Source organism: Pholis gunnellus (genome assembly GCF_910591455.1).
Source record: "Pholis gunnellus genome assembly, chromosome: 16".
Classification (NCBI taxonomy): Eukaryota; Metazoa; Chordata; class Actinopteri; order Perciformes; family Pholidae; genus Pholis; species Pholis gunnellus.
The window spans coordinates 8,161,659-8,186,742 of NC_136543.1; the positions used below are offsets into that span (position 1 = coordinate 8,161,659).

Genomic DNA, 25,084 nt, shown 5'->3' on the forward strand with positions numbered 1-25,084 from the left:
TGAGCCAGGTTGTAACACATGTATTAAAACATGTATGAAAAAGTAATAGCATGTCGAAACAAGACTTAGTATAGCATGTCGAAACAAGTCATAGTATAGCATGTCGAAACAAGGCTTAGTATACTATGTCGAAAAAAGCCATATAAAAGTCACAGTCGACCGTCGCCGATGCAAAGGCATAAAAATGACTTAAGCGTATAACACATTTTTAAAATAGTTGCCAATTAACTATGGACTAATCATTTCAGGTCTGTAATATATAATAAAAACACTCTCAGGGGTTAATTTTCTTTATTTATTCGTCCATTAGTACATTTTTTACTTTTTTTTAGATGCACTTTTCCGAGTTATCCAATATTGTTTGCAGTGTAGTGTTGCCACTTTTACTTAAGTACAGGATCTGAGCACACACATTTAATTGAAAGCTAAAAAAGAAGACCTCCTCAGATTGCTCTAGCATTAAAATATTGTTAACTCAGTGTGTACTTTGTTATTGCCTTGCTCAAACAGTTGCTGTTTACCTCACAGGAGGTCATGAGAGATCAGCTAATTTAAGCCGTGTAGTTATCACTGAATGTGTGAAATGAAGCTTTATTGCAACATGTTTGTAACTATGACAATGAGCTGAGGTGAGGATGAAGAGAGAAAAAAAACACAGATGCTATACTGAAAAAGAAAATCTAATGCGCCTCTGAAACTACATCTTTGTTCAAATTAGAAAGATTTCTGGATACTTTATTTACACCAAACGTTCCTGATTGAAGACTTTAGTCTTTATGAAATATTTTAGAGGCACTTTCTGGTTTGATATAGAGTAAACATTAAAATAAAACCACAAACTCCAATTCATTTCACTCAGTTTGTCTATTTAATATATAAAATACGGTAAAACATACGCAAAAAGGGTAAGGTTTCAAGGGACTTGGATACTTTGGTACAACAAACACTTTTTTTTGTAAAAGCGGTATAGAATTTCAATAACATATCAGTGCATACTTTGTATATGAAAATATACACAAATTGTAAATCATTCTCAAAAAACAAAGAATTATTTTCTTTACAACAAAAACCAAAAGCAGACTAGCTCAACACAATATATTAGCTATAAATTTCATCTTTAGTATTTCATATGCTACATTATTCTGAGTTGTTTTATAACTCATTTGTGATGCATGTCCTGTATCATTACTGTGCGTAACACAAGTTTTGTTACCTGTATCCCATGCATTTACTGTTTTTTTTCCTCAAATTTCATTAACTACTAATTTCAGTTGTTTCCCATTTGTATAAATATATTCTTTATCTTAATTAAAACTGCAGCATTTAACTGGTATTTCCTTCATTGCATTTGCTAATACCACAATAACCGATCGTGCAATTTTCAGCAAGTTGTTTAAAAAAAAAAGGAAACCAGTACTATGTTTATGAGAAGAGAAAATAAGAGAAAATAAAAACTATCCTACACAAAATAGCAATAAAATAAGAGCTCCATAATAATATCATAATAATAGACAATGGAAATGTCACCAGCACAAATTAATCCAAAAATAGTGAGTCTAGAAAACATTTTACACAACAAGTAACACGGGTGCAGGTTTTCATTTCTCTTATAGATTGTCTTGTGACTAAACAGCTAGATTGGCTAGAGAACCTTTTTATACATGAACAAACCTGCACGAGGCAGGAAGCCAATCGGTGTGGTGTCACATTTCAGTCAACCATCAGCGCCCACAAACACAAAGAGTTTCCACTAAAACTGAGTTGATATATAAATGGAAATGACTGATCTCTCTGCCTGAAGGGTGGTACCACTCATCAGTTCAAAGAAATTGTTCCACATTTTGGGAAATGTACTTCGATGAGAAATTCGATACCACTTATATCCATCTGTTAAATGGGAAGTCACAGTCGATTAGCTTAGCTTAGCATAAGGACTGGAAAAGGGGGAAACGGCGTGCGGTAGTGCTTGGAAACGCAAATTCACATATTTTTTTCCAAGTCGTTAATCTTCGGTGAAATTTGGATGAAAATTGTTCAAAATCACTGAAATAAAGGTGGCATTAGAGGCGCTAGAAGGCGAGTTTTGTTACCTTCGTACGCAGCCAGGCTAGCTGTTAGCTTGTGTAACTAACCAGCTCTAGCTTCATAGTTACTGCACAAATATTATTGAGTATCAATCTTCTCATCTAACTATCTGTAAGAAAGCGACGAAACAAGTTTCACAAAATGTAGAAAAACTCCCTTTAACGGTTTTAGAGGCAAATCTTCACCAACATGAGTTTTTCGAAAGTGTTGGATGTTAAACTGATGATTATCTGAAGAAAATAAAAAAAATAACCTGAAATTAGCAGAGTAAAGAGCTACCCATCACACTGTCGAATGAGGGATGGAAAAATTACCTGATCATGGAAAACATCAACAACACTGGCGTGAAAATGTCGCACAGCAGGGTGATGTTTTTTCCGGATACTTGCCACAAACCCAAAGTCAGTGTCAAACACTAGTGTCACACTCTGCTACTAATCACACCAAACCATCAATTCATGAAAGACGCCGTGTCCACTTCCCCTACACCGATATAAAAGTGTAAGATTGTTTTAGATAATTAACAGTCAACAAACAACAGCTGACACGCATCGTCTCAAGGGAAAAAAGGTCAAGCAATCAGGAGAATCTTTCTATTTTTAGGCTATAAACAGCCTTTGTACACTTCTACACAAACTTGAAATGGTTCAGACTAAACAAATTCGTACTAGAAAACATACCATTAAACAACAAACACAGCACTTCATTTCTAAGTGAAAAAAGGCATAATCTGTGTAAGCTTAATGTGGAAAAGATTCTGTGAATCAAAATATACATCAAAGATGTGCATTTTATTTCTTAAAAACACTAAGTGAATGGCAGTGTCCTAATCGTTTCATAATTAGGTGGTAATGGACAATTCTATTGTGGGTTTGATTTGGGTTTTTAAAAAAAATGTGTGGTAGGAGAATATGATGACACCACAACCAAGCAGGCCTCTGTGAGTGAGACAAAAAGTGCACACACCATCAACACTAGCATAAAATAGGTTTACTGAACAAGTCCGATCCACCAGCACTACCTAGTGTGGCGAAACTTCTGCATCGTAGCTTCGAAACATATCAAATTCACACTCATATATGCAAACAGATCCACTGAGAATCAACACATTGCTTGTTTTTAGGGATACCTAGCAAAGTCTATGCAAATATAGTCATATGTACATACACGTCGTTGAAGCTGAAAAGCTATTTTACTTTGTCGCCAACTGAAGCGGTAGAAATATAGAAAATGTCTTTTTCCTTTTCCTTTTTGAAACACGGCAAAGAGCTAAGGAGAGCTAGAGAGAGCTTAAGAGGACATCAAAGCTTTTGTATAGGAGGGATTTTTATACAAAGTCAGAATTCCTACTTCTGGACAACCAACAGACCTTCAAAACTGATTTTTTTTTTAATTTTTTAAATACCAACAGATAAAGAACAATTTCACTGAAAGAACCAAATACTTTCCCTACCGCATAAAAAGCCACCCGAGCGGCTCAAAAAACTCAAACTATGCATTGAACTGGATGGCATCGACTCCTGGTAATAAGCTGAGTGGCCGGCTGGATTTCTGGTGCAACAATTTCCATCCAAGTTCCAGAGGAGATGAGGTGCGTGGACGGGAGGAGCACCCCGTCTGAGGAGAGTGGCGGCGAATTCAAAGCATCAACAGTTTCTAGTTCTCCTTTCCGCGACAGTGCAGGTGATAATTCGTCATTGTCCTTGTACTGTGTGGGAGAGACATTTGGCATTTTATTTGTTGTAGTAGAGGTTGATATTGGCACTCTAGCAAGGTGCTCAGCTCCACCTGAGGGCTCAGGGCCTGCCTGGGTGTACCAGGTTGGGAAATGTGGCAGCGGAAAGAACCATTGATGGTTAAGTATCTTAACCTAGAAGACCCCGTTTGAGTCGGTTTGCTCAGTGCCAGATAGATGCTCAGTCCTCAAACTTGTCTAGATTAAGTTCTATCCAAAAGTGCAGTTTGGAAGTGACTTATGGAAGAATGGGGAGCGCACAATCCAAGCTGTGTTGGATTTCACAGAGCAGGAAGTGGTGAGTCATACAAGTCCCATGATGTGGATAAGCCACTAAATCACATTGTGAACGATGCAGCATAGCCCGATGTAAATACATGAAGGTGAAACCATGTGAAAGATAAATGTATTCAATGGTGTTGTCAGATTGAAGAAAAAAAAAAAAAAGGTTCAACACCTAATTTCTACCAAAAGAAATTACTTTACGGGAGTTCACTCAACCAAGAAGGCTTTACAAACCTACTGTCCTTCAGTTGAAAGATCTACACTGGACACAATATCCAGCTGAGCACTAAGTCATCCTCTCCTCACTCAGAGCGTGAAAGGATATTTATGTCTATTTCTTTCTTTAATGTATATTTGGCAAAGCCTCATAAGTCTGGGTGATGCAGCTGAGTTTTATAATGGGACGGAGGCAGATGTGTGATGATAGTGTCCCATGGCAGTGGGGTCGGGGCAGTGGGGGTTTTAAAGAATGAGTGTGTGTGTGTGTGTGTGTGTGTGTTGTGGGTGTTGTGGGTGTTTAAGTGTCACCAAAACTTCACTGTGGGTGCAAAGAGGTGTGGCACGCAGCTCTATGTGACCCAGGTATCCAATCTCATGCGCTTGAGGTTTCCTCCCTCCTGCTCTGGTTCGTTCGACGTCCTGAGGAGCTCGGCCGAGGGGCTGAAGTCAGGGCGGCTGCCGGGACCGACTCTTCCTGCAGCACCAGCTGCGCTGCCACCGCCGCCATCGCCCCCGCCCCCGCCCCCACCTCCGCCACCGGCTGCACCGGTGTCATCACGATCGCTGCCTTCAAAGGAGCTGGCATTGCTGCTGACGCTGTCTGCGGGCGAGCGGCCAGTCGGGGGCTCCAGGCACAGCAGGGAGCCAGGGTACTGTGGCGGCGCAGTCAAGATGGCTCCCCCTGAGGTCGAGGACGGCGTGGTAGAAGATGGTGGAGGGCATGGGGTGCTGCGATCCCTGCCGGGCGAGATGGGCTCCAGCTTGATGCTCACACTGGAGTTTGTGTTGACGGTCAGCATGGGGCCTTGAGGTATATGGGTCACAGGCCTGAGAACAGGGTCACAGAGGACGGAGAGAGAGGAAGACAATGGAAGATAAGGGACGGAACAAAGAGGAAAGGCGAGAAAACAAAACATACATATGATTAGCTTCTTGACAAAAGGCATGTGAGCAAGCAGCAAGACAAAAACCCACGTTACAAGGTACAGCACCAACAGGGCAAAGCCACATTCAACTATTCAATAATCCAATACATTGAGCCTTCAAAGCAGAAGTAACCCTCCCACTGCTCCCAAAGGATCAACACATCAGCCCAGGAAGCATGAAAATGATTTGTGTGACAAGGTGGTTCGCAGTGAGGCAGCTATGATGTGAAGGAACTACAGATGATAAACAGAAAATAATCTCGGGTTAGAGAACATGGTGGAAACCGGAACTACGTCTTATTTCCTGTTTGACTGCAGACAGCACCAGACATGCTTAGGGGAAGTCAGCCAAAAGCACACAGACACACAGGAAAAAGGAAGTGATGATACAGTACCGGCCCAACCACTCATCTCTACCCAAGAGCAGGTTGGACGGAGAGCCAACACTGTGGGGGGAAAAACAAAATGTTGGAGCCCAAACCAAAGGTAAGTGGTGGATTAGAGGTGGATTCAAAAGGCATGTGTGGAGAGAAGTGTGAAACATTATTGCAAGCAAAGTTTCTTCAACAACAGCAATAATGTCTCAGAATCAGAAAAACAAAGAGCCTAATCTGCTGAATTTTTGTTCCCACACACAAACAAATCCAGGCATGACAATCTTGTTTTCTGATCTACAAACACAGTAAATGAAGCATTGAAGAAGAATAAAGAATAAATGTGTTAATCGGGACTGTTACGCGTTTTTGAAGTTTATTACTAAAGAGTTTGTACGTCCTTAAGAACAAAAATGCATACAAGACTAAATGCAAAAGCATTGTATACTTTATAATAATGCATAATGTACTTTTCATGGTTCAATTAAGGATTATTTGTAGAAAGTAAAAGGTATTACTGATTGAATTACAAATGATTATGCTCAGATCAGCAAATAACACTGTTAGTATCATTATTCAAGGATTCATGTCATGATGAATTACTAACTGAAATCTGCTATCCTTACAACTTCTTGGAATACTTGCATCTCAACCATCAACGTTAACATAATAAACTTAGAATAAAGTGCTTATTTGTAAAAAAGTGATTTGGTAAAATACAGCAGCTGCATTTACAAAGACGGAGTATTTCATTGTTCGGCTGTTTACTCAAGTGAAGTGGTGTTGTGTTGATCTGTTTAACATCATAACACATAGTATGTGTGCTTGTTCCTTCCTGACATTTCTTACTAATAATGTATATTCTCCCAATATTTATCAACTAAATTCATAACATCTTTCTTATTTTTAAGGTTTAGAAAGTTTATGTTTAAGGCCAGTGTTTTGAAATGTATGGCTGCCTTTAAGGTAGTTATGTATGTTGTTTTGTTTCAGACTAAAGCATATGCAAAGTGGACTACAGCCCCCCCCCCCCCCCCCCCCCTCCCACTATAGACAAGGTTCGGACATTTCACACACGCACACACTAGTAGTGGCTGTTCACCTCAGGTTGGCAGCCAGACTGGACACCTGGCTAGACAGCTCGCTGCTCTGTTTGTCCACGCCCCACATGCTGTGGACAAGAGGAGAGAACACACTTCAAGGATCTGGTGCTCACGCCACCAAAGACACAACACGAACCCTGCAGCATTCGACTCAAGCAGCTCTCCTCACACTGCAGCTGCACCTCAATAGTTCTCCAATCTAACGCAGAGGCTTCTCAGTCGTCTTCTTTGAAACCTGATATTTAAGGAGAAAAAGTATCCGCCAATTCACATACAATTTCACTTCTAAATAAGAATGAGGAGATAAAACATTAAACTTTGTATTGCTGTCTAAACCCTGAAGTCCTTTGTATATACTGTAAATAAAGCCTATGCACCAGATATGTATATGTTGCTGTCCTTTAGTCCACAATGTATCTTTTAAATTATAAAGTAAATGTAAATATACGTTAGCAGGCAAAAAAAAAAAAAAAATATCCGAGTTTTATCAGTCAAGGAGCTTTAATTATAAAAATGGATGAAAGTAAAAAAATGTGTGCATTTAAATATTGATTTGAGACTATATTGGCCAGCTCTCGTTTATATGTAAATAAAACAGTCAGGAATGGCTAATTAATGGTTGATACATCAGTTACTAATGCTTTCTAGATCAGATAAAAGCCATTAATAAGTACCACTTTTGGGATGACAGATTGAAAATCATTTAAGGGTTATTAGCCAATAATCACTGGTGGTTTGAGTAAACAGAAACGGTACTTTATAATAATATTCTTTTGCGGTGCTATGATTGGCTGGCAGGCTCTTATCTCTCATTGTGCATGTGAGTAGAAGTACATATATTTTATCTCAAATATTCTCAAGTAAGAGTAAAAAGTATTCTGCAAAACAACTACTCTGAGCCCCTTTTCTCCCCTTTTTTTTGTTGAAGTTATTCAAGTAGTTACAAATGTATGTAATGAATAAAGGACCTTTGAGAAGGTGGACTTGTTTCACACTGCTGAAGTGCAACAACTCCCGAAAAAAACTGAATACCAGATATTCAGATTGATGTTATGAAGAGGCTGAGATGGTGAGATGCTGGTGAGACCAATTCACTAACAAGGAATATGAATTGCTTGCATATAAAGGTCATGGTATGGATATCATGCAAGCTGACAGGTAAGGTCAGTAGTACAGTATTTCAGTGTTCAGGGGGTTGCCATTAGACAAGAGAGCTTTCACAGCAGCCTTCCATCATCATCATCATCATCATCATCATCATCATCATCATCCCTGACACTGGATGTGACGGAAGAGCTTTCAGGAAACCAGATTTAAAAGAAAGACGCAGCGCCGATGAGAAAATAAAGAAAAAGACTTACACCAAGTTGCTGAGTGATGCAAGATTAAGTTGTTGTTGCTGTTGTTGTTGCTGCTGCTGTTGTTGCTGCTGCTGCTGCTGTTGTTGTTGTTGCTGGGAAACAGCCTGCTGTTGCCATGTGGTCGGCAACAAGCCGCCAGGTGACGCCAGAGCGTGTAAAGCAGTGATGTCTGCACTGGTCAGCTGGTACTCTGAGAGAGAACAAAGGATAAAAAAAAAAGTCCCAACGTAAAGCTCACATTCTCTTAGTTTAACTCTCTGGGATACATTTCTTCATTCTTTCAGTTTTTAAACTTGTTTTGATTTTCTATGCGGTAAAAAAAAACCAACAATGATATTTCTGCTCCTGTGTGTTCAGTTCACCTGTGTTGTACGCTGTGGTCATGGCAGAGAAGGGCAGCCCTTGTGCCAGGAGGCTCGGTGTGGCCACCGAGACAACCGGCGTGGTGAGGCTTTGTGCCACCTGGGCTCCTGCTGCCAGCCGCTGGGCGTTCTGCCAGAAGAGGACGCAGACATGTTTAGTCACTGCAGAAACAATTTTCACACGTGGCGTCGAGCTAATCGACTGATTTCGACAGCGTCCGTTCTGACATGCTGGGAATGACAATGTGCATATGGCTGAATTCAAAATGATGGATTGAGTCAAGTAAATCTCAAAGTCAAGTGGATTTACTAGGAGGAGGTTCGTGATGTCATGCGTCAAAAATGAGTTCCTTGTTTTGAGTGTGCCATAGACAGACACATTACATTAAAGGCAGTTTATTCAACCATCAGATACGCTTACTGGGATTTTTTTTAAGGATTATGTCTTAATTAGATAGCGACAGAGAGAGATGACAGGAGGGGAGAGACACTAACCAGAGACCATAGCGGGTCATAGTCAATGCTCAACACTAAGGCTACCGGGGCGACCCCATGCCTTTATAAAGACCTACAATTAGGTCATTAAAGAAATTGTCACATTCACTTTGGATTGATTTTAACAAAATCAATCATTTCTAAATATTCTGCACGTCTAGAAAAATGTCACAAGAAATGTTGTTTCTCAACATATATACGACTTTAGAGCTACGGCTGCCAAAAACAAAAAAATGTATTACCAATTAATCTGCCCTTCTTCCCCCAATTGATTACTTAATCAATTGCTTCCTCTATGGGATGTCAGTTAATAAGTCACCTCAGGTCCTGAAACCTAAGTTGACTTATTCAAGTTCCTTGTTTTGTCTGACCAACAGTCTGAAACATATAGACATGTTTAGTTTACTATCGCAGTAGAACAACAAAACCAACACATATTAAAATCTAAGAATCTTTTTTTCATATTTATAATGTACAGACAGTACAATCTGTATTTTATATATATATATATATATATATATATATATATATATATATATATATATATATATATATATATATATATATATATATATATATATTTTTTAGATTGACATACATTTCAGATTTAATTTTGACAGTCTTACAGTGAATACAGTAAATTAGTATTAGTATGTAGAGTCATTCTGGAAAACATCTTCAACTATTGTGAGATAATTAAAAGTCAAACTATGTAATTGAGTGAGCAGCTCATCTCACGTTTCTCCAGCGGATGTCACTGCAGGCCTTCCAGCATGTTGCTGGGATGCACTCTGGTTAACCATCTGTTTTATGTTTCAATCATTCATTTTTAGAGAACAGGGCACAAACCTACTGCTAGTACAGTGTTTGTACATTAAATCAGTCATTTAGATGACAAAATATCCAGTGTTCCTCCAACACAGGTGCAACAGACATGCTGCTAAATCTGTGAAGCTGCTCCCATAAGGTTTTATCATCATGCAGCTCTGCTGAAGATACTCTGGTTAAGCTGAATTCTAACAGATAAACCCAAAACTCAGGTGCTGTGTAAGAGTGACAAATAGGAGGTCCTGCAAACAAAAAGCCAAAGATGCAACAATTCCCATCTGAAAGTACTCTTCTGAATTGTAAGACCTTGTGAATGCAGAACATCCTGAGAGAGAGAGAGACAGAGAGACAGAGAGAGACAGAGAGAGAGACAGAGACAGAGACAGAGAGACAGAGAGAGAGAGACAGAGAGAGAGAGCGAGAGAGGGACTTCTTGTGAAGAAGAAGTAAGGAGGGAGAGTGAGGAAAATGAAGCTCTATACTCTGAAAAACGAGATTCTTGCCCATCAACTTTGAGTGGAATTGTAAAAGGAGCAGCAGCCACCTCTCTGAGTAAATTCAGCTTTAAATTACAATGTGGTCATAAAGTATAACACGCTTTCTCAATCAGTAAGTTGTAGCCTTTCTAAAGTACTTTTTAAAAATGATATCTGTGTATATACTAATCTATTTCTCTTGATAATATTTTAGGACAAGTATCATCTGTAGGGGTGTAACTAACAACTTCCACTAGTGATTAATTAAGTTTTGTTGAAGGTGCCTTGGAGCTTCATATGAAATATGTGACTGGGGGAAACATTTGAGTCCAATGCCTTTAATGTAATGCCAGTTAGTTAACATCTCTAACTGACAATTTTGGTGGAAGGTGAAAATGAGTGTCAGTGAACGGGGAACATGCTCCGCGTCGCCTCGCACCACAATGCCAAGTGGAGAAACACCCATGCTTTATGTGGCATCACATGATGGAGGTGATGGGCCTGATTCAAGTCTGACTGGATCATTTAAAGACTGCTAAAGCACTGATCACCGAGGTCTATCTTTCTAAATTATCACCGCGATCACATCATGATCCTAACAACACAACCACGAGCCCTGAATCACATGCAGTCAGGTGGGAGCCGCAAGCGGAATACCATCCCAAGAAATGTCAGTGGAGCAAGACCAAAACAATGAGTAACTCTTGTACAGTATTGTAACCATGCTAATAAAGTGCGGACAGTCGATAGACCATCGACTCATGCGAGTGACTGACGTGGGGGAAAAGAAATCACCTCGTTTACCAATTCCAGCTCATCCTCTGTCTGCAAAGGGTGGTAACAGATCATATTAGTAACTAAAAGTAAATAAGGGTAAATACAAAAAAATACATTGATAGATACTGTAGTTTGGCATACTAAGTTATCTATGAAATAAATCAACTTATGCTAATTGTTACACTAAATGCATGGGACCTGAAATCACAGAAGGTGCCTCTGGGACAGCACAAATTAAATAGTTGACAAAACAATCTGAACACAAGGTCCATTCAGTAGCAGTTCTGCAGCTTTTGATCCCCTTCTCAAATCGAAATGATCAATTCCAACTTTTAAGCAAACATGAACAAATCCTTAGACCTGCAATATCTGTTGTTTTTTTGGTAACACAACACTGACATATTTTCTTTTTATAGTGTTGATAAGGTGACCGTTTTGGCAAACAGGTGCCTATTCATACACATATATATATATAGTTGGCAACAGTTTAGGAAGATTGTGTGATATAATCAAAAGCTCCAGAACAGCTATTAAAAGGACTAGTTATTTTTTAAAAGCTATAAGTTGACATGGGTGCATATTTAGTTAGAAAGGTTATGAGGAATCTCATCAGTATGTCAGTGGGAGTTGATCCCATCTGAGACTTTACTAACTTTACCAAAGTAATTAATGAGATGCTGAACGTAGAGTGAAGAGCACAAATCTCTGCTCTCTGCTCTTCACTAACAACACAAAAATGATGGAAAGCGGCCTCTACCAGCCCGTTTATCTTCTATATAACCAATATAAATTAATACAAATATGTCAATTCCCATTATTCATCTCATTCATTGGCCAGTAAAGGTGTAATTATCTGAGATAAAATGAAAATTATTTCTATCCCCTCATGTCCCTTAACAAATCCTCCGGGTTCCAGGTGTCTTGGTTTTCTTAATGTTTGTAAGATCCTCACTTTTTGTCATCACGAGTGACTAAGGTGTGATCACTGTGTACGGTTCAAAATGTTAACTACAAGGACCCAGGCAGCACAGGTTCTGCGTGGTTAGGCTCACCATCTGCATGAGGCTCTTTCCGCCCTGTGAGGTGATGACTCTGAGGTCTGGCTTGCGGCTGTTGACCATCTGGGGGCTGGGAGGGGGGGGTGGGGACTTGGCCGGAACTACTTTCCCCAGACTGTTGCCGTTGGAAACGGTGAGGAGGCCTGGGGAGGCCCTGGCACTGTTGTATCCATTAGCTGCAGGGAAAAAGAGAAGCAAATCAATAGGAAAATCAAACAGGTGCGTTCAGACAGCGGGGTGCGGAAACTGTGCACATTCAAAACTGTGTTAAAATAATCCTCTACGATCACATCACTTCATCTGGAGAATAAACTCTAATCTGAAAACAGCTAAAAAGATCATTCAGAATATTTTTGTGCTGGTGATTATTGGACATTATGTCACGACAAGTTTATTCCTTCTACTAAAATCTTACACAACGTCTTCTTTAATAAAAAATATGATTTGGGAGGCAACATTTTAGTTTTTGCATGAAAACATTTTACTGAGCTATAAGATGCAAAAATGTTAAAAATAAAAAAGTGAGCTGCCGGGAATCCCAGGCGTGTCTTTTGATGTTACTGGTGGCCTCCCCTGATCCCTCCAAGGCACAGTCACAGATGGTGCAGAGGAGGAGAGGAAAGGAGGAACCTTGGGAAGTGTTCATTTTGTGAACAGACATTTTGCAGATTTTCATTGATGTTCTTTTATTTCATGACTAATAGAAATGGAAAAAATATTGCGAAATGTCTTCCCATTATGTCCTGATGAGGGAAGACGAGAGCGTCGACATTGTTGGGCAAGGATGATCATTTAGATTTTTTTTTTCTGATTTGAAAGCAAACCCTTGTTAACAGATCATTAACCAACTCAGACAACTCATGTCTATGACCCATTAAAAAATAACCAACACAACAGACAGCGTGTCTATTGTTTTTTATTCAGTCTGTTGACTATGAGACCCACAGCTGAGAATATACAACTCAGACGGACCACAGAGATAACGTATAAAGTTTAACTTCAATCCATATTTGTTGGCGTTTAGCCTTTGAAAAACAACGCCATCGCTGCGGTTGTGAGATTTAGGATAAATACTCAAATACAGGCCAGATACCAGAGGAACTCTTGGCGATAAAGAAAAGAAGCAATAACTTAACAATAAAACTCAAGAATCTGAGTAAATACAGTAGCAGATTACTCACGGACTGGACTTGGGCATCCTCCATTTGAATTATTCAGCTCGCCTCCAAGAAGAGCACCTATTGAAAAAGGACAAAAAAAACATGTGAACCGAAAACCAATACAACACGAGGAGTTTTCAAATGTTCTGATATATAGAAATTCACTGTTCAAACTTTTATCATTTGATAACAACGTATTGGGACTTGTATTGGCATACGACAAGCTGCAACTCTGAGAAGATAATTTCCAATACAAACAAAAACGTCTGTTTCTAAAGGTCAACAATGAGCTTTCAATGTCAACACATTCTAAACAATTTATTACAAATTGTCAACGTAAATCCATAATAATTTGTATAAATGTGTACATTTTTATACACTGAAGAAAGTGCCCACATACACACCTTTTAAAAACATAATATTTAAAATGTTATTTTTGCATCCTTTATATATTTTATTTTACTCTTTTAATCCCAATTATTTGTTGCACATTAGCCTTTTTACTACAGACTACTATTAGAGTTTGCCACCCTGAATACTGTGAACCTTTTAATCTTAAATTATAATCCAGGAAAAGAAACACATTTTGTCACTTCATTGGTTTTGTGCAAAATAAATAGCTGCCCAATCTCAAAAAGGTTAAGTTCATCCAAGAAGCATTGAAGACGTGAAGACAATAACATAATAACACGCGCCAGAAGTTAATAAATGCAATTCATTGTGATTTGTTTGTTAGGTTATGAATAGATGTAAACTAATGCTGCTGAACTGTTAAAGTTGTAACTAAACTGCTTAAACGCAGAAGCTCTTTTTCTTGTGGCATTTCCGGCAGTTACCAAACAGCTTCAGGTGCATTAGCTGCATTGGGACGCACACGTATTCACTTTAGATCTTCAATGCTTAATATTTGGTTGATACAGATATTAACTCATAATTTAAAGGCTATAAAAAGCATCCCAGTTGGAGGAGAGCAGCAAATGTCACACAATGCAGATTAGCCAAGTGCAGAGTAATGTGCACACCTCCCTAATCCACTAATCAGCTCTTTACATACAATGATAAGGAAGTACAGACAATAACCGTTGAAGGTCTATGAAAGAATAAAACTGATAACACAATGTAATCCTTAAGGAGGTGAAGGAGTAGACAAATATAAATACTACTTAAGATGTATTCCTTCATGTCGTCTCTGACTAAAAGGAAGAGGCTCATCAATCGTTTACGGTCTGTTTCATTTATTTATTTATTTTTTTAAGTCTAGTATTACTCGCTCACCTGCACTGGCTGGTCGCTGTGGCAACCCGGGAGACACCGTATTTCTCTGAAGAGCCGGTTGCTGTGGCGACAGGAGGTGGGTATCCGTGAGCGATGATGATGTTACATAGGAGGTAGTTACCAGTGCGTTGCCAGGGTTACTGAACTGCAATGTGCTTTGATTAGACGCCTGGACTGTGACCGGCATCGAGAAGGTCTGGGAAGGAGCCGTCGACTGCTGCAAAGAGGGAAGAGAGAGAGTCTTAGTCTCCAATGTGCGTCAACTGCTAAAATAGTTTCAAGAAGCTAATATCATCCAGGACGATCGTACGTTGGGCGCTAATTAAAAAGGTGAGCAATGCACATTTCAGAATGTACTTCACTGGACAGTTAAGCCTGAAGGTGTTTGATCACCAAATCCCCATTACTTTATTTCTCCAATTGTAAAATTGAGGATTTATAGACGTGAAGGACCAAGTGACACCTTATTTCATGTAAAATATGTAACGATAAAAGTCACATTAAAAGCACATTGAGAAGGATTTTACATAAAAACAATGTACACACTCAAACAAAAATAATCCCTCTCATTTGATTTACTCTTTTCTTTTCGTTTCGCTGTGTTTCTGTGCCCCTCACTCTGCCTCTGCTTCCAGCTGTCACTCCTCAGCCTCTCCTCCCCTGGGCTCTGGTCTATCCTGGTACCCTAATCTGTGTCGTCTGTCGGAAGCTCATATAAATTCTCCGGTCTGGACACATAACCGATGCACAAAAAGACTAAATCTATAATTTATCGCCAGCTAAACACGCAACGAAATCCCTAGTTCACCTGTCCGGGAGAGTTAGAAGGCACGATGTCACGTGCATTGTCTTGGACTCATGCAGACACTTTCCCAGCAAGTTAACACCACATCAATTAATGTAGCTGCAAGGTTTTCAGCTGTGTGTCTTCTTGGCATACTCAAGGTTTCTGTCAGTGTATTGCAAGCCCGACGATGAGTATGGAACAGTAATGTTACAGCTGTGGGCCTAACAGTGCAGTGCGTGTACAGCGTATTTGTTGGTGAATAAATGCTACAACTCCTCAAGAACCAAGCCAAGCTTGTCACCTGCTGATTAAAGTGAAGGAAAATATATTTTTTTTAATGTTTAACTGATACCATTAATTGGTCAGAGTTCTAACTGTCGGTAAACACTTTAACAGACAGACGATTATTAACATTGCAACCAGAAAGTCTTACAACCTGTGCAGATTAAAAGAGCAAACCGCTGCGGTTGAGGCTGAAACAAAATGCTCTGATGTGTCAAGAACATTGGATTCCTTTAAAATAAAATTCAGTCTAATTAACTGCCGAATATTTACTTTAAGAACTTTGACCAGGTATGCTAGTGGCCAAAAAGCTGTTCATGTATCTGTTATTTCCTTTGTTATCTTCTTCTGCAAAGTGAAACAACCAGTTAGAGGAACTTCACCCCAGTAGCTGTTTCCTGTAGGCACTCAAGCCAAACAACGGATAATAACAAAATGTCTGGCCAACAAGGTTACAGTGAAGAAAGAAGCAGAACAACAGTAATTACAATATACTCGATTACTTACTCCGTAGCGCTTGAAGAGAACATCCAGGTCCTCTGTGGTCTTACGGTACTTGTCATCATTTAGGGGACTTTGGTCAATGGAGTCTTCACCATCCGGCTCTGGACTATCGCAACCGTTGAAGCCTTTCTTTCTCAAAGTCTATGAAAGTAAAAAGAAGTGAGTCGTATTACATCGGTCGGTTCAGTTGCTCGAAACTAGGGTTGACCCAATGAAGTTTCTTTTGTCCCCAAAGCCAATCTGGAATCTCCAATACCGCATCAGATCTGACACTTATATTTATCTAAATGTTAATTATATATGTATCTGACACATCGCCACACCATTTGAGGGCTGAGACAAAACACAGCTAAATGGTGACTACTTGCATCCTCATATCGCTTGGTCCTGAAATATCTGAATCAATCACTTGTACAAAGGGGGGGGGGGTCACATTTGTACCAGATTACGTGGAAAACACCTGCATGTGTTATCAAGCTCATGCTGCCCCTATTGTTTGTTCCCGTTTAACGGCTACAAGGTGTGGCACTAAGGAGCTTTATTAATCAACCAGTTAAGTTCTACTTGATTCTCTGGCTCCCAATCTTAAGAGAAAGCCGTTAACGTTGACATATACTTATTGGCATCTTATCTCTGTTTAAGGGTTACCTAAAACTTAAGCAATGGTAACTGTCAATCTTAGCTGGCTCACTTGCTCACAAACGCTGATGATATGATGGACATACCTCAATAATATCTGCATTGGTCCGGCTCTCATGAGGCTCGTTGTACTCTGTGTATTTGAGCAAGACCTTGTCCATGTCAGTACTGGCATACTGGAACAGCTTGTTTGCATGGTTGAAGATGATCAGAGCAATCTCGCAGTCACACAATACACTCAGCTCGTAGGCTTTCTTCATCAAGCCAAACTTGCGCTTTGTGAAAGTCACCTGAGAGAAAGCCGCAGAAGTTGGGGATGGGGGAAAACAGGGCGGAAGGTGGGAAAAAAAAACAAGAGATATGTGAGAACACACCCTTTATTAAAAGCTCAGAAGACTCACAGAAGGTCAGAAATTCAGATATATATTATTTGTAGGTCTTGATTCATACATAAAGAGGTTTAGACAATCAAAACTGATGACTTGAGAATAAACTTTCATGTGCCTAGTAATGAAGAAAATATATGCAGTCACATCAGGGACATATCTAACAAATAGTATTTTGGTGCGCTGTCTGTCAGAACAATCACTGGAACGCGTTGGAGTCGTTTTCAGCATCAATAATGAAGCATCCTTTTTTGTGGACCTGTCTCTAATTGTTTTTTAGTCATACTCCATCATAGGTTCAGTATTCACTGTGCAAACAGTTTCTTTCTGCATAGTTTAAAGTCAGAGCTGTGACAAAGTGGTTCACAAAAAAAAAAAATGATTACACTGGGAAAGAACCCTAAAAATAACAAATTAACATTTTTGTACAACTTCTCATCCGACCCAACTGAGAAAACAAGAAAGACGTTGGTCAGGGAGGAAACCTGAAGAGGGTTGGCAGGCTTGTGAGGAGAAAACAAAACAACAAATGGAGCTGAAAGAGGCAAGTTCTTGAGACCTTCTTTGAGACCTTTCACTGTAACAATGTGTATAATTGATTGGGACAATGACGCAAGGATGAAGCCAAATCAACAATAAAGCAGCTACAAAATGAAAAGAAATAACCTGTGAATGACTTCTAGACAGCCGAGTTCCCCTAAAATATAAAAATCTACCCGGCGCCTTGTACTGGTAGTGAAGGATAACAAAAACATCAAAAAGCACACAGTTTGACATCAGTAAACTGAGACTTTTTATGATTATGAAGAACGCATTTTAAATATATCTTAATGATAACTGCTTAAAAATGGTCTTGAATTTAAATAACATTTCACACAGTACTGCCTGAGGATTCAAAGGTTTTAGAGGCACTCAAAAGTAAATTATGAAAATGTCTTGAATAGTAATGTACAACTGCAGTATTTATATGCTTTAACGTTTTCTATACTACAGACATATAGCAGGTACCAACAAAGTATGGAGGATCAAAGCAAAGTATAAACTGTATTAAGAATACTCATCATAATAACAGATTATCAAAACACTTGTTGTTCACAGCCCTCGTCCATAAAGAAGAAGAATAACAGATGAAAACTGCTCACCTGCTTGTTCCTTTCATCGGTGATCCGTTGGATCTGAATCTTTTTCCTACCCATAATGCTTTGCAGTTGTGGAGACAAATGTAGTCAATGAAGTGGAGAAGCGCCTCTCAGAGGGTGAGAGAGGAAGTGCAGCCTGCAACCTCTTACTTCGGCCCAAACGCACTCAGACACAGTCATGCATCCGAGGACACACGCACACACACATGTCTCTGCCCAGGTGTGGTCAGGCAACGCTGTCGACTCCTTTTGACGGGCGGCGAGGGTGAAGAGCGGAGACGTGCGACGTTGAGGAGCGAATCTTCAGTTCAGTGTTTGTTCAACAAGGAACAAAAAGTGACAAACTTCCTTGCAGCTGCAGGACGTCGCTCCTCTCCTGCGTGACACAGAGGGACAGAAAGGTCACTCAAATATCACACAAACATCAAAACAAGACGTTAGGGGAAATAAATCGTTGTCTGCTGATGGTGATCGTGCATTCACAAATCAATAAATCATCTTATTCTTGTCATGTCAGAAACAAAATGACAATGTAATCTCCCTAAATACACGAGAACAACGGAGACAACAATACTGCCTGATTTTTAAGGGGGGGGCCCACAGACAAACATTACGGTATCTTTCACACATTGGACAATTCTGATTTGGTTAATTCCAACCTTCACTATCAAGAAGCAATCACCACATCAAGTGGAACGGCACTTTATTAAGTCGATTTTTGATTTGATCTCATGCTTTGAGACGTTCTCCTTCTGCCTTCATGGCAACTGTTGAAGTTGTGGATAAACGCGTCAAGACAGACATACAAACCAAATCCATGAGTCCTAAAAATGAGCTTTGAAATCACAAAATACTAACGGCTTCTTAAATGTGAGGAGTTTTTTGCTACTCTTTAGCCGTGTCCAAAATCACTCCCTCCATGCTACGCAAGAGACCACTTTATCTAATTTGCAACAATAAACTTGAGTGGCCAAAACTGTCAGACTTTTGTATCGTCTATTGTCCTATAAATTTCATACAAAACTTCATACTAAAAAGCCCAGAAAGCATAACTTCACCGTAGCATAAGTTTTAGTTATGTGACACTATACCTGCCAGAGGTGAAGCAGATGATGATTTATAAATAACATGATATAGCCACAAAAGCAATTTAAAAAAACATCATATTCTCATATTAGTTTCAAACATTATAGAGACTAAATTACTTATTAATTGAGTAAATGAATAGATGAATAATTGCTCAAACGTGTGAGTCATCGGGAACATAAAATCAAAGGGTCATCATGTTCTGCACACACATGAAGCTTCATTTAGTGACACTGAAACTCAAGACCTCTAATAGAAATCATTGGTGATTCAATAACATGCTCCACAAGGCTCTATATAAGTATGAACATTTTTTTTGACTGAACTTGATGTCATTGAATGATTATTTTTGATGGAGACAGGTATTCGTGTTTAGATCATATTTACACACAAAGAAACGATCCAAGTAACGTGGGTATGATCACAGGTTAAAGGTTAAAGGTTAAAGGTTAAAGGTTAGCCCAGACGTTGTATGGAAGAGGTGACATATAGACAACTATAAGACATCTTTATCTTTGTGTGCAGGCGGACTTGCTGTTTGATACTCTTTATACTGGTCATACTTTGAAATCCTCCTTCACATGAAGGCCTGAGGGTCATTTATAAGAAATGAAAATAGTGAATAAATGATGAATAAGAAAGCGTCGACAACCTCTGCATGAGTTACAAATAGTAAATAAACTGGTCAGTCTCTTGGTCATGTTGTTACAAACTACCTGAGCTGTTAGAGTCAAATGACCAATATATGATGTGATATTCCTGTATGTATAATGCAGATGGAGTTTTTAATGTATCAACGGTGGCAAGGATAAAGATTTAAATAAATACGCAGTAACAACAGCTTCCCTTTGCTTAGTCGTGTGTCAACATGACATTAACATCATTATACATCGCCGACTACGCATTTGATTGTATCTAGAATGACTAATTAGTCGCTTAATCTTCATAATGAATCCAAATGACCTAAGAGTAATTTATACAGCTCCTTTGAATGCGTCTACAACTGTGATTTAAGTTTACAGTAGCGCTGCACAGTTAATCATGTAACAATCACACTTCTAGCTTCTACAGTTAATTAAATGTGGTTAGGTGTGATGCTGATGCTTTACATTTGAGGTGGCGGCTCTGGTGCATTAAATCAAGTGCTCCCCGGAGCTGAATGGCATCGTTGATTAAATCAGCAATTCATTAGTCGATCGACAGATAATTAACTGGCTACTATTTTGATAAATGATTAATCATTTCAGTTATTTCTCAGTTAGAAATGCCAAACCTGAACTGGTTTCAGGTTCCAGAGGATTTCCTCTTTTTCTGATTTGAATTGACAAAAGAACATATATTGTCAGATTCATTGATGATGAAAATAGCAGTTAGGCCGTGGTTACATATAGTCAAATGTGATTGGTCAAGTTGTTGACTGATAGTTTTTGGTCACTCCTCTGTTTAAGCTTAATATAGAAAACTAGTAAAAACAACAAAACCATTGGCTTAAATAAATGATGCTATCGCTTAGCTGTTGTTTCAGAATAATGGACGGTGTGGCGCTATAGCTTGAGTACTGAAATGAGGTGGAGATCGATAAACCCAGAATGACAGACACCGTTTCAGTCTGCTTGCTTTTCATGTGCTGCGAACAGCTGTTTACATTTAAACACGTTTCCTGATCTCGCGTAGAAATAAAAGTTTTGAATAAAAAACATAACAGGGGACTTTTATTGTGAAGAATTTACATGACAACTTGTTTATCAGCAAATCAGGGAGGCTTTTTCATCAGCTTATCTTCAATAAAAACCAAACTCCACTACTATGGTAAGTGGTGGAACTGGTTTGATGGGGCAATCCCACTGCTGTAGTGAAAACAAAACTTTTTACATTTCCTAAAAACAAGAGCTTCTCCTTCTGACACACAGACTCAGCCTTGTGGCAACAGTCTTACATTTTCCCTCCAGTCTTGACCTTCCACGTCCGTGCTCTCCTGTGGGATTGTTGTCAGGCCAGACGGAAAAATTGAAAACGCCAGTGGAGTGCACATGGGGCCTCCGAAAACCTAATTTCAACACTTCAGAGCATCCAGCTTGAGAATTAATCAAAAGTTGGAATAAAAGCCAGCATATTAGGTCCAACTCTAAAATGCTCAGCGTCATTCATCAGTGCCATGTATTACACGTGTTTAAATCCGCCCCTTGATGATGTCCATTATTCCTCCAAAGACATAACCTGTATGATGTGGTCTGTGCTGCACCTACATGTAGCTTTTCATTAGATATGTGTATTCACATCATTATAAAACATTCATTAGCTGCAACTGCAAAGGCACCAACTCTAAACAATTACCACAAAATGTAGAAATATCCCACTGTGCGAGGGGAAAATGACTAACAACGACTCTACTAACTTTGCCAAGCGACAGTCTTTGATTAGCCGTGAATTGACCAGAATGGGGCTACACTGCAAGGCTTCTGTCCAGCCTCCCTCTGCCCGACTGCCCTCTGCATGGCTGCCCCCTCATTACTGTAATTGACACGTTCATCCCTCTTCTTCCCCCTTAAGGCACTGATGGCTCAATTAGGAGCTGGCCGGAGGACTGATTGGACGCCAGCATAATGAGGTCGCCGCTTGGCTAAAACTGAGCCCTGCATCCAGCCAAACCAAGCTCGCGCCGTGACATACGAGAAAGCCAAAGAAGTAGAGAAGACTGTTAACAAGAAAAGGCACTAGATAGAATAGTTTAATAGTGGAAAATGATTGACTTTTGGCTGGACCAGGTTTGCCTCATTATCTTAAGAGGGCAAGCTTTTGGTAAAAAGAGAAAAATAATGGAGCCACGCATGTTATTCGATTCATCCAAGTTACGGTTATGCAACCCTCGAATATTCTTCTGATGAAGGAGAACGTAATCAAGCCCAGGATAGGCATCTGTCAGTTTTGGAGGAGTGAAATTAGTGGCTGTGACCTTTAGCGGATTATGCACTTGCCAATGAAATGTGCCAAAGCCCTGCGATGAATAGTCGGAGCCTCAAACGTGACTTGCAGTGGGGTTTGCCTATCCACAGCTCTCAGACAGGGGTTTGGGACAGTCTTAATGGCTCAGTCTCCATTCCCCAAAGATGGACCGGGCTTACTCGTACTCACATAGTCGTGTGACTTTGTACGCATGTTGGCAGAACTGGTTTCAGGTGCTCTGCACTTTTTAAATTGAAAGAGCTGCCCGCAAACTAGAGCTGTGCATTTCACTGCAAACTACGATCTAATCTCGAAGCATAATACCAATCCAATTAAATAATGTTTCACGTCTCATTTGAGTCTTAATATTTTCCCCTCATGTCTCACTATGAAATGAACACTAGCAGACAAATCAATGAAAGCACTGAGGTGTTACTGTACCTTCTCCACTTGATAAAATCAGGAGATACGAGGAAAGTAAATCTTAGAGAAGTTACAACTTTCTAGACACGGCTGAAGTATTTCAACCAACATAGAGGACTGAACTTGGAAAGAAAGATGTTACCACAGTGTTTACTGTACATTTAGTGTTTTCTTTTCTGTTTATACTACTACTTCTGGTCCCTCCTCTCTGACTCTCTTTAAAGAGAGTAAATACATGTTTTGTTTTTAATGAAATGCGTGTGTTGCCATAATAAACATCTTTGCTTAACTAAGAAATATCAATAATTGTTTGATTTGTTGTCTGACTGATTTGTATTTGACCTGAGAGACAAATGAAGGAAACAGTTCAAGACCTGAATTCAATCTTCAGGAATTGCTGCTGCGGACTCTGAAAAACCTTTGGTTGATTTAATTCTGTTCATCTTGGAAACCACTCCCAGCTTTACTAGCTCAAAGTCCTGCCCATAGGAGCTGTACATTTCAACAGCACTGTTATTTCAAGCATTTTAATAAAATACTTCTGTTGTTGATACTGCAGAAAGGTTTTCGGGAAGCCAAACGGCAAAATAAAACTTTGAATCCTGCGGTGAGGCAAGTAGAGAAATGGGAATTTTTGGGAGCCGAAGAACTTGGCTTTGACTTCAGCAGCAAATCCAATAAAACACATTACAATAAACATGCTGCTGGTAGAGTAGAGAACTGATTGAGAGCATAGACGGCTCATTTCACCAATCAGTAAGACTTGTACTACCTTCATATGTCGATGTGAACCCATCTGCAGGGATGGCACACAGTGGTGTCACTCTGTCAAACTGGCCTACTTCTTGCCTAACAGCTCTGGTATCTACCCCGGGATGACACAGAAAATCATGGCTGCTGATGTCCAGTGCACTGAATGCATACAGCCCCATGCTAAACCATAATAATGGTGCCCTGATTTGACTGAAGTTGCTCTTACGGTACATGTTAAAGAACACAGTCAGACTTACAGTGAATACAGTCATGCAAATGGCCTTTGCACGCCGACAGCATCGCTGTCTGACATTTGGCATTATGAATACAGTGACTTTTGTACTAAATCTCATCAAGTCACTGCACACACACACATAAAAAAAACGACATTTGTTCTTGAGGCTCTTTAAGAGTGAAGCTGGAAAAAAACGCAGCTAGAGGAGCAGCTTTGAACAATAGCTCTCTTCATACGTCTGTTTTCTCCTTAATGTCACTAAACTACTGACCGTGTTATATGTGGTATGCAGAGTCCACACCAGGTCAAAGTGATTTCTAACAAAGTGGGAGCGGGACTGAAGGCTGTGTCCTACAAACATCATGACAGATGGAGTCTGAAGACTGGTAGGCCCTCTGACTGCAGACAGGTAGCCTTACCCTACAGGCTCTGATTTGACAGGTCGGGAAGCTAATACCGTCAGCTAATCATGTGTCCGGGTTTTTACTAAACACCCCGATTGAAGACACCATAACCCGGGTTGATTTACAGAACAAAAAAGGGACGAGCTACTCTAAACAGGCCATTTCACAATTTTCAAGTTACGAGTCGACCGACAGCCATTACCTTCCTGACACTCTCCATGTAACTCGGCTCTGCGAGCTGTAGCACGCACTACTTTAAATCACATCACAAACACTTCGTATTCAAATTGAGATTATACTTCAGTGGAACACAGATCAATACGGTGACGCTTATTTACTTTGCAATATTAGAATAATAAAGCTAGCAGGTCTGTTTCTGTGCGAGGAGAAAAGACGCAGGAAGGAAATGTATCACTCCACTTACCCTGAAATATTGCTGATAAAAAGCCAAAAATAGGCCTGTCTCTACGCGCTCAAGATGTCGCAATGTCTTAATTAAGAAGCATTAATTAATTACGTTGAAGCGACGTCTCTATTTACATGAATCCGCGGCATTTTATTCCATTTAATGTTGAAGTAACTATACTGTCCACCCAGGCGATACAGCGCACCCAGTGTACGATCGACGTCATTGAAATTAGCCTGCGATTGACCCGTCGGAGAACCAATAGGAAGCTGACGTGCGAGCCTGTCGTCCAATCAAAGCGCAGTGTTGTAGATGTAGGCGGGTCTTTGCGAGAGGACATGACGGAGGTGACGGCCATGTTCTGCAACAGTGTCTGTATCCCTCCGCTTCAGTATTTACCTTTTGCATGATTTTGCATGTGGGGAAAATGTCACTGTAGCCCCACTGTGCCCTGTCTGCTTTCCATAAGAGAACCCGCTAGGCCATTTGTTTTTCACGACTGTAACCAACACAGCCCTGTAAAGCGGCGAATATCCGAGCGATGAGACCAGTTGCGGTTGTTAGAGAGAGAAATGTGG

At 39.8% G+C, this 25,084-nt stretch overlaps 1 protein-coding gene across 3 annotated transcripts; it reads right to left on the reverse strand.

Moving 5' to 3' along the window:
- Nucleotides 1-371: 371 nt before the first annotated feature.
- On the reverse strand, nt 372-24,685 carry LOC306708356 (myocyte-specific enhancer factor 2D homolog). Of its 3 annotated transcripts, XM_079176186.1 has the most exons (12): nt 24,525-24,685; nt 18,260-18,632; nt 16,818-17,021; nt 16,096-16,233; nt 14,520-14,736; nt 13,266-13,322; nt 12,079-12,260; nt 8,451-8,580; nt 8,089-8,278; nt 6,727-6,795; nt 5,646-5,696; nt 372-5,152 (listed from the first exon to the last, which is right to left on the reverse strand). In XM_079176186.1, exons 2-12 carry the CDS (start codon nt 18,311-18,313, stop codon nt 4,675-4,677), a joined length of 1,770 nt encoding a protein of 589 aa, XP_079032312.1. In that variant the 5' UTR covers nt 18,314-18,632; nt 24,525-24,685; the 3' UTR covers nt 372-4,674. The 3 variants fall into 3 exon arrangements, with proteins under 3 accessions (XP_079032312.1, XP_079032313.1, XP_079032314.1); XM_079176187.1 differs by lacking the exon at nt 5,646-5,696; XM_079176188.1 differs by lacking the exons at nt 5,646-5,696; nt 6,727-6,795.
- Nucleotides 24,686-25,084: the final 399 nt, after the last annotated feature.